Below are 11,292 nucleotides of genomic sequence, written 5' to 3'. Positions count from 1 at the left end.
AGGCTGACCACCAGTATACAAAGGGCTGACCACCAGTATACAGGGGGACTGACCACCAGTATACAGGGCGCTGACCACCAGTATACAGGGGGCTGACCACCAGTATATAGGGGATTGACCACCAGTATACAGGGGACTGACCGCCAGTATACAGGAGACTGACTGCCAGTATATAGGGCCTGTCCAGCAGTATCCAGGGGATTGACCACCAGTATACAGGGGGCTAACCACCAGTATTCATGGGGCTGACCACCAGTATATAGGGGAATGACCACCAGTATACAGGGGGACTGACCACCAGTATACAGAGGGCTGACCGCCAGTATACAGGGAACTAACACCAATACACAGGGGACTGACCGCCAGTATATAGGGGGCTGACCACCAGTATACAGAGGACTGACCACCAGTATATAGGAGGCTGACCACCATTATACAAAGGGCTGACCACCAGTATACAGGGCGCTGACCACCAGTATACAGGGGGCTGACCACCAGTATATAGGGGATTGACCACCAGTATACAGGGGACTGACCGCCAGTATACAGGAGACTTACTGCCAGTATATAGGGCCTGTCCAGCAGTATCCAAGGGATTGACCACCAGTATACAGGGAACTAACACCAATACACAGGGGACTGACCGCCAGTATATAGGGGGCTGACCACCAGTATACAGAGGACTGACCACCAGTATATAGGAGGCTGACCACCAGTATACAAAGGGCTGACCACCAGTATACAGGGGGACTCACCACCAGTATACAGGGCGCTGACCACCAGTATACAGGGGGCTGACCACCAGTATATAGGGGATTGACCACCAGTATACAGGGGACTGACCGCCAGTATACAGGAGACTGACTGCCAGTATATAGGGCCTGTCCAGCAGTATCCAGGGGATTGACCACCAGTATACAGGGGGACTGACCACCAGTGTGCAGGGGGACTGACCACCAGTGTGCAGGGGGACTGACCACCAGTGTGCAGGGGAACTGACCACCAGTATACAAGAGAGCTGACCACCAGTATACAGGGGAACTACCACTAGTATACAGGGGGACTGACCATCAGTATACAGAGGGCTGACCACCAGTATACAGGGGATTGACCACCAGTATACAGCGGGACTGACCACCAGTATACAGAGGGCTGACCGCCAGTATACAGGGAACTAACACCAATATACAGGGGACTGACCGCCAGTATATAGGGGGCTGACCACCAGTATACAGAGGACTGACCACCAGTATATAGGAGGCTGACCACCAGTAAGTATACAGGGGGACTGACCACCAGTATACAGAGGGCTGACCACCAGTATACAGGGGGAATGACCACCAGTATACAGGGGACTAACCACCAATATACAGGGGACTGACCGCCAGTATATAGGGGGCTGACCACCAGTATACAGAGGACTGACCACCAGTATATAGGAGGCTGACCACCAGTATATAGGAGGCTGACCACCAGTTTATAAAGGGCTGACCACCAGTATACAGGGGGACTGACCACCAGTATACAGAGGGCTGACCACCAGTATACAGGGGGCTGATCCGCCAGTATACAGAGGTCTGACCACCGGGATACAGAGGACTGACCGCCAGTATTCAGGGAAACTGACCACCAGTATACAGGGGGACTGACCACCAAGATACAGAGGACTGAGCACCAGTACAGGGGACTGACCGCCAGTATAAAGGGAAACTTGCCACCAGTATACAGCGGGACTGACCACAAGTATACAGAGGACTGACCATCAGTATAGAGGGGACTAACCGCCAGTATACAGTGAAACTAGCCACCAGTATACAGGGGACTGACCGCCAGTATACAGAGGACTGACCACCAGTATACAGGGGGACTAGAGTTGCTAATTTTTCTTCAAGCCAAACCCAAACACTTTAGTGGCACACAGTAATTTTTTTATATACACTATATGATTGTAACAGACCTGGGACACCTTTGGGTACTCCAAAGAGAATAGAAATGCAGCGCACATAGTACCCCCTCACCCTCCTGTCAATCCCAGTTCCAAGCCACATTCCTGTTTGAATAATAAGTCCGGGTTTTAGGTGGACTGAAACCTGTACACATAATTCAAAACCTGGACTGTGCGGGTGAATTCCAGACAGGTGGCAACCATATATGTATGGGATGATGAGAACTGTATAAAGACAGATTACAGGTACACACGCAACATTACACAGATACAATTTTCAGTAAATATAGGCTACACCATGTCTAAACAATTTATTTTTTTTATTTCACATTGAGCACTTCTTCTGATTTATACACCGAGGATTGGGCTCATTGGACAGGACGTAGCCATCATTGCACACACAGCGGGGCATGCAGTGCTGAGATGGTTCAAAGTGGATACCCAGATTGGCACAAGTCATCTGGGGTATCCTGTAACACGGCACAAAATGTGCATTTTCCTGACAGGTTATCCCACAAGAGTCGATGGGGACACAGACATCGGAATCCGCTGATTGGAAGACGAATCCTTCATTACACGTACAAGCCGGTGTACACTTCCCGGTGCAGGCGAGGAGGTGGAGGGTGTCACAGCTGCTGTAGCAAGGATATCTGCAGTCGTAGGATGAGTTAGGAGGGCATGGCGCTTCTACAGTGATAAAAGCAAAGTGTTACAGAGAGTATGACGGAGCCAAATAACCAGAGAACATAACCAAAATGTATAAAGTTAAAGAAACCTCTTACTGCCCATAAAGGTCAGAGATTGGTAAGTAGGACTTTATATATGCACCCAAGAAACCACACAAATAAATAAAATCAAGCTTTTCTAACTTACCGCATATACTCAAGTATAAGTCGACCCGAATATAAGCCGAGGCCCCTAATTCTACCACAAAAAAGTGGGAAAACGTATTGACTTGAGTATAAGCCTAGGGTGGGAAATGCAGCAGCTAGCAGACCCAACTGGACCACCATGAGACACAAAACAGGGGCTGCGGGCATTGTACAGGAGATGGCGCAGGTCATGGTAAGGGCATGGCACAGGTCATGGTACAGCCATGACACAGGTCATGGTACAGGCATGGCACAGGTCATGGTATAGGCATGGCACAGGTCATGGTACAGGTCATGGTACAGGCATGGCACAGGTGATGGTATAGGCATGGCACAGGTCATGGTACAGGCATGGCACAGGTCATGGTACAGGAGATGGTATAGGCATAGCACAGGTGATGGTATAGGCATGGCACAGTAGGTACAGTGGTGTATTTAGGGTTTGTGCTGCCCTAGGCCTGACTAAACTTGTGCACCCCCCAATTTAAATATGACCCACCCCTTCCTGTAAAAGCCACACCCCTTCCTGTTTAAGACCGACCCTGTCATCTGTAAACCACAGACCATAACTACAGTCTATCAGTGCCCATCAGTGTAGCTTCATCAGTTCCCATAAGTTCAACCTCATCAGTGCAGCCTTATCAGTGCCACCTCTTTACTGCCCATCAGTGCAGCATATCAGTGTGGCCTCATTAGTGGTCCCCAGTGCAGCCCCATCAGTGGCCACCAGTGCAGCCTTATCAGTGCCCATTAGTACAGCCTTATGTCACGGGATTAGTAAGATTACTCTTTTAAGATATTTGGACTTGTGTTTGCTGCCATTGATTGTAATTATAGGATTATTTCACTTATTTGTATAATAAATAGGAAGCCCATAGTCATTATACAAATAATGAATTTTTTTTTTGCTGCCCCCCTGCAAAGTGCCGCCCTAGGCCTGGGCCTTGTTGGCCTAGGCCAGAATACAGCACTGAGTAGGTACAGGCATGGCACAGTATGTACAGGCATGGCACAGTATGTACAGGCATGGCACAGGAGATGCAGTGCTGCAGGCATGGTACAGGAGAATGTCCTGTCCCATGCCCGCAGCACTGCAATAGGAAATGCAGGGGCTGCGGAGGAGTCTCACTTACCTTTCGGTGAGGCGCCTTCGATTTAAAAATTGCGCCACCCGGCACCAATACCTCACCCCGAATGCGCCGCCAATGCTCGGTAAAGCCCGTACACGTTCGGCTATTCCCGGGCATGCGGTACATGCGCGGTGACACGTTGGTTTTTAAAAAGACAGTGACTCGAGTATAAGCCGAGGGGGGCATTTTCAGCATGAAAAAACATGCTGAAAATCTCGGCTTATACTGGAGTATATACGGTACTACACGATTTAAATTAACAAAAAGCATCAGACAGCTTGTTAAACATACTGATCTTATGTTTATAATAAGTGTGTGGTATCTGGCATCTAAGATCAACGCGTTTCACAAAGAACTTGCTTCCAAAATGTCCCACAATGGGGAAATGTGCAGCAAAGGACAATGTTCTGGTTCTCACCCAAGCACGCCTCCATCCCAAAATACATATAGACAAAGAGAAATTGGCCCACGGGACTTTATATGAGGTGGGTGCTAGTGGCTGGAAATCAATAGAATGCACAATGAATGTAAAGAACAATGTATAATTGTATTGCATAATATAAATACAAGTAATAGCATGTACTCAAATAGCACATGACATAGCTCAATGCTAAAGTATGAGAGTATACAATATAAACAATGTCATGTGCTATTTGAGTACATGCTATTACTTATATTATTATATATTTATACATTTGCTGCATATGTATTAGGGTGGAAGACACCCGCTAGTGCCCCCCTTAATGTTCTGATTCCCTTCCTGGCTTGTTTTCAAACTTGGTGTTTCTCCTCCTTTCCTCTTTTCCTTTTTTTTTTCTCTCCCTTCTTTTTCTGACATTTTTTTGCCATTTTTTATTTTTCAATATATTATTTTTCAATATTTTTCCGTCATTCTTATGACCATTTTACTTATTACAATTTCCCCTTTGTGATCTCACACGGGGAGCTACATTCCCTTATGGGTCGTTGGGCTCCTTTGTGTTAGGGCGGTGGGGGTTCTTACTCTGGCAGTTGCGATGTATAAAGCGAGAGCCTCAGCCCCCTTGCTGTCCCCCCCCCTCCCCTTCCGGGACGAGCGGGTCCACCCTTACATCGGCGTCATGCCGCACCCTTACATCAGCGTCATGCCGCACCTCATGCCGTGGCGCACCAGTGTTTTCACTGACGTTGCCACGCCATAGCGTGCTTCTACATCTGCGGGCGGAGAAGGTCCGCTCCAGCGTTCCTCTCCTCCACGTGGTCAGGGATGTTTTCGGCCTTTTGACCCACCATTACCCGCTGCATGACGCTAGGGTCCTAGGCTGGCGGCGAGCTTTCGGGTTAACATGGTAGGTTGAACAGTCTCTCACTTATTTTTCTCCCTCACCTTTGCATTTTCTTTTGGCACCTATTCTCCTGGGATAGCACCTTTCCTCCCTATTTTTTCACCATGGTTATTCTTTACATTTACGGCAATTTGCCCTGTTACACCACTATCGATTATCCTTCTTCATTTCACCAAGCTACCTGATGCTTCAGTCACCTCGCTATCTCCCTTCATTCACCCCTCTCCTTCAGTTGGGTGACCTTCACTGGCACCACACGAGCCCTTCTCATCCAATTCATATCTATGTATGTCCATTAATATTGGCAACACCATGTTATACTCTTATTTCATTTATACATACTATAGATGTGGAAGGTGCATTTCTTCACTTCACATTCATTACCCACCTGCCATGGACCCCCCCTTCTCTGGTTGCCATCCCTTTGGGACCTTTCAGCTCCCGGGTCAGACATGGTCCGCCGCCCTCACATGGGAGTCCAATCTCTCCATTGAGTTTTTTATTGATCTGTGAGTAATCATATACTCCTTTGAGCCTTTAATATTTTGTTTAACTTCTTTTTACTCCATTTTTTCAGCATTTTTTACTCTTTATTTCAACCTAATATTTTTTCTGCAGATATACTGTGAATTTACTGATCTCTGAAGGGAGATACTGCTCCCGAAACGCGTCAGATCGTTATGTAATTTACTGTATCAATATGGAATTCATATATACTACTCAGGCTATTATGCAAGTTAAGCGGTTACACCAAGATGTTTGCCTATATGTGATGCAACATTGTTTATATTGTATACTCTCATACTTTTACATTGAGCAATGTCATGTGCTATTTGAGTACATGCTATTACTTGTATTTATATTATGCAATAAAATTATACATTGTTCTTTACATCCATTGTGCATTCTATTGACTTCCAGCCACTAGGACCCACCTCATATAAAGTCCCGTGGGCCAATTTCTCTTTGTCACAATGGGGAAATAGGATTGTAAGGACCCAGACTTGAACCTGGGACCTCCACTGTGCCTGGCAATGACTTTACTTACTGAGCCACCTGGAATACTGGACAGCTCCCTGGACAAATCCTTGAATGATGACGGTGCCCAGAACTGGACGGCATACTCCAGATGTGGCCGGACCAGAGTCTTGTCGAGTGGGAGAATTATTGTTTTATCTCTGGAGTGAATCCCCTTTTTAATACATGCCAATATTCGGTTGGCTTTGCTTGCGGCAGCTTGACATTGCCATTGCTGAGCTAGTTGTCTACTAGGTCCTCTTCCATCTTAGATTCCCCCAAAGGCTCTCCCCCTAGTGAGTAACTTGCGTTCGTATTTCTGGCACCCAAATGCATTACCTTACATTTTTCAATATAAAACCTAATTTGCCATGTAGATGCCCATCCCGTTATTTTGTTCAGGTCATCCTGTAAGATTACCATATCCTACGTAGAAGGTATTGCTTTTGAATAAATACTTTCACTGGCTGACATCATTATTTATTGGTGCACACCTCAATCTCCTTTCATTGTTTTTTCTTCTTTTTGGTTTTCAACCTGTTACTCTACTTTGCCTTTGAAAGGAAGATATCAGCATTCCAAGGATGCATTTACATGATTTGTTACAAACACAATGAGTTGGTTTATTTAAAAAATGTGCCTACCTATTTGCAATGTAAAAGTGCATGTCCATTTGTTTTGTGCCAATGGGGCAAAAACAAATGTTATTAGGCTCAATTCTGTTTTTTTAATTTAATGTAAATCATTGAATTTATTTGAAAAATACCATAGTTGGTCACTAGATGGAGTTAAGTATCATACATTTTTTTTTTTTATTAATACTTAGCGCCATCTAGTGGCCATGTGCAGTATTTTCTACTTAAATGATTTACAATCAAAAAGCAGCCTGTTTTGCCCCATTGGCACAGAACAAATGTACATGCATTTCCAAAGGGCAAAGGACTATGCGAATGGTATATAAATCAGCTCTGAGATGTTACATATGTCAATGATTGTAAAGAGTTATTTTTATAGCTTTGGATTTAGTGGGGAAAAGTTACAACCTCTGCTAAGTCTTATTGGGAAGATTGCCTCTCACTTTCTGTCCTGGTGTCACCCGGTGTCATGGTGCGACTGAGGTAATCAGTCCAATTGGACCGCAGATATCAATAAAGACCTATTAGCTCAGCTGCCAGGATGCTACTTATAGCTTAGCAGTTTGCAGGAAGCGAATCTAAAGACAGACTAATGTACATTACACTGGCTGCTTTTAAAGTTGAACTTTAGGCAGATGTAACAAGATATAAAATAATTCAGCCTTGTTATCATTATAATTATCCTGTTTTATGTTTGAAGTGTTAACAAGTCCTGAATGTCCTACGGAAGGTTCGGTGTGGTTACTTACGCGGAGGGGCAGCCTGGCTTTCCCCAATCAGAAGCACGCTAAAAGCTGGGAACAAAAAAATAAATAAATAAATAAATAATATAAAGAAATATATATAAATTGGAGGAGGAGCACATATACAACAATTATTCTGAAAGTCCTCTAGATGATAGAGCAGACTCACCCAGCACCAACATCTGGACCACCATCTGACACCTTGACATGGCCATGGCTGATCTGTGTCTGCAGTCAAATCACAATTATTTTACTTTAGGAAAAGCAAATAAAAAGCCAGCATAGTATAATAAAATAATACAGTTTGAAAATGTTCAAAAAAATTCAGCAGGGGCTCCATGGAGGTTGAGAAATTAACACAAACTGTCAAACAAAATTGTCTCCTAAGCTGACAGTGCTGATATCACCATTACCACGCTCAGATTAACTACCACTACCAATGCAAAATAATAATAAAAAAGTTCTATAAATAATAATACTAACAACAACAACAATAATAATAATAATAATAATAATATATATATATAGTATCTCACAAAAGTGAGTACACCCCTCACATTTTTGTAAATATTTTATTCTATCTTTTCATGTGACAACACTGAAGAAATGACACTTTGCTACAATGTAAAGTAGTGAGTGTACAGCTTGTATAACAGTGTAAATTTGCTGTCCCCTCAAAATAACTCAACACACAGCCATTAATGTCTAAACCGCTGGCAACAAAAGTGAGTACACCCCTAAGTGACAATGTGCAAATTGGGTCCAATTAGCCATTTTCTGTCCCCGGTGTCATGTGACTCGTTAGTGTTACAAGGTCTCAGGTGTGAATGGGGAGCAGGTGTGTTAAATTAGGTGTTATCGCTCTCACTCTCTCATACTGGTCACTGGAAGTTCTACATGGCACCTCATGGCAAAGAACGCTCTGAAGATCTGAAAAAAGGAATTGTTGCTCTACATAAAGATGGCCTAGGCTATAAGAAGATTGCCAAGACCCTGAAACTGAGCTGTAGCATGGTGGCCAAGATCATACAGCGGTTTATTATTGTTGTTGTTGCTGTATATATATATTAACACCACCGCTAATACTAGTATGTATAATACAAATACATTATAATAATATTTGTTTTAATAATATTAATACTAATAATAATATAATACCACTGTACCAATACATAGTGATAATAATGATAATAATAATAATACACCACAACTGCTAATACTAATGCATACAGAACAATAATAAAATAATAATTAACTTATTAAAAATAACAATAAAAATAATATATTTATTACCACTGCTAATACTAATACAAATAAATACATAAATAATAATAGTTGTTGTTTTAACAATAATAATACTAGTAACAATACACCGCCACTGTACCCATACATAAAATAGTAATACTTATAAACCAAAAGAGAGAGCGGCACTCTTAAAGGTGAACGCACGATAACGGTTTTATTTCAGTTTTATAATAGTACTACAAATACAAACAATATTAATACACCACCACCACTAATGCTAATACTAATACATACAGCACTATAATAACACAAATATAATAATAATAATAATAATAATAATAATAATATTATCACCACTGCTTACACCAATACATATACTGTAATACTAATACAAATAAATAATAACAATATGTTTTAATAATATTAATACTACTAATACTACACCACCACTGTACTAATACATACAATAATAATAAAAATACAAATAATGATAATAATATTAACAATATTAATCATAATAATAGTACAGCATCACTGCTAATACTAATACAACTAATAATATTAATAATAATATTAATAATATTAACAATAGAAATACATCCTTAAATTTACCTTGTTCTGTAATTTATTTGTCTGTGTTAGAAGCACTCTGCCATCCCTTCTTATAAAGTCTAAAAGGTGTGCTAATATTACCTAGCTGGTTATTTTGCAATCACGGATTGCTACATCATTTGCCAGCAAACTCTCTGGCACATATAAGTATTCCTATAGGATGGTATTGCAATCATACAGAGGATTACAACCATTGTGGCAATTGTATTGTGATTGCATTGTGTGTAGTGATTCACTGTGTATACAGAGCTGACACAGGACACTGCAAACCCAAACACCTCTGCGTGTCCCCGCTCTTCTCTCTACTGCTGGTAACATTGGATGGTGTAATATGTACTGGTACTGCGTCTCTGAATTCTGGCCTGGATCCATATGACTCATTATATGAGGTTTGGAAAGTTTTACTTTTGGAAACAGAATATATGTGAATGTGATTGGCTTAGGCTGCTGTCATTGGCTTGGATTCCACCCCTTGGGCTATTATATTGTGCTTTTCTTGGCAGGACACATATATACATTGCTACGCAGCCAGGACATTCATACTGGGGACAAATTAATTCCAGTAATATTATAATGACATTGGGAGCATTTCTACTACCAGTTATAAAACCAATAAAAGTTTAAAGTGGACCTCTCAGTTTTTTATTAATCTGCAATAATTAATTTCTGTAATTTAAAGCAACAGGTTCATTTCTAAGAATGCCATCCCTGAGCTCCAGTCTGGGCTCCAGCCAAGCCATGCCCCTAACGTATTAAGAAGAAACCTTGCCTCTGGACCATTAACTTCAACAAAAATCTTCCCATAAGATTATTTGTGCAGTTAACATATTATCTACATGTTATTTACTTGTAAAAGTCTTCCCTGGGGAGACCTCCAAAATCCTTCAGACTGCTGCTGGGCACCGCCATCTTGGATGTGATGTCACCAGCCCCAGCAAACTCAAGTGAAACTCTTTAACATTCTCTATAACATTCCCCTTTGTTATATAAAGTGTTATGCAGGAAGGTGAAGAAAATGGTAGAACAAAAGGGCTAGCATAGACAGTACTGTATTTACACACTCCCAGAAGAGAAGAAGACTATGACGAGCAAGGAGGAAGGGAGCTATCCTCAAATTTTTTTTATCAAGTTCAAAGGTACATTGCAAATGAATAAACATATGCAAAAGGAAAACACTGCAAATAAGCATTTAAAATATGTGATTTATTGTGCTTTTAGCTGCAATTATTTAAGTTGATGATTGGGTCTCTTCAAAGTACAGTATATATAAACCAAACAATAAAATCTCATATACAGGGATGCAAAAGGACGGAGTATGGGATATGATACATGAATATGGAGAAGTGTACAGGTGGACAGGCAATGTAGGGTTGGGCAGACGTTGGACCAGCAAAGTAAGGGATGTAATAAATAGATGTGGGGGAATATAGAAGACGACAGGCAATGCAGAATTGGGCAGACACTGGGCCATCAATGAGTATGGGATATGATACATGAATATAGAGGAGTATAGAAGAGGGCAGGCAATGCAAGGTTGGGCAGGCACCAGACCATCAAAGAGCATGGAATATAATACATGAATATGGAGGAATATAGAAGAGGACAAGCAATACAGAGTTGGGCAGGCACCAGACCATCAAAGAGAATGGAATATAATACATGGATATGGAGGAATATAGAAGAGGACAAGCAATACAGAGTTGGGCAGGCACCAGACCATCAAAGAGCACGGAATATAATACATGAATATGGAGGAATATAGAAGAGG

At 42.0% G+C, this 11,292-nt stretch overlaps 1 protein-coding gene across 1 annotated transcript; it reads right to left on the bottom strand.

The window, feature by feature from the left end:
- Positions 1 to 1,913: 1,913 nt before the first annotated feature.
- Positions 1,914 to 9,564, bottom strand: LOC309568048 (alpha-tectorin-like). Its single transcript, XM_082273629.1, has 4 exons — positions 9,511 to 9,564; positions 7,837 to 7,895; positions 7,674 to 7,718; positions 1,914 to 2,632 (listed from the first exon to the last, which is right to left on the bottom strand). Exons 2-4 carry the CDS (start codon positions 7,880 to 7,882, stop codon positions 2,271 to 2,273), a joined length of 453 nt encoding a protein of 150 aa, XP_082129755.1. The 5' UTR covers positions 7,883 to 7,895; positions 9,511 to 9,564; the 3' UTR covers positions 1,914 to 2,270.
- Positions 9,565 to 11,292: the final 1,728 nt, after the last annotated feature.

The sequence above is a fragment of the Pelophylax lessonae genome (genome assembly GCF_965119305.1).
Source record: "Pelophylax lessonae genome assembly, chromosome: 12".
Taxonomy (NCBI): domain Eukaryota; kingdom Metazoa; phylum Chordata; class Amphibia; order Anura; family Ranidae; genus Pelophylax; species Pelophylax lessonae.
The sequence above is the reverse complement of the archived record's forward strand: the minus strand, read 5'-3'. Positions and strand labels throughout refer to the sequence as shown.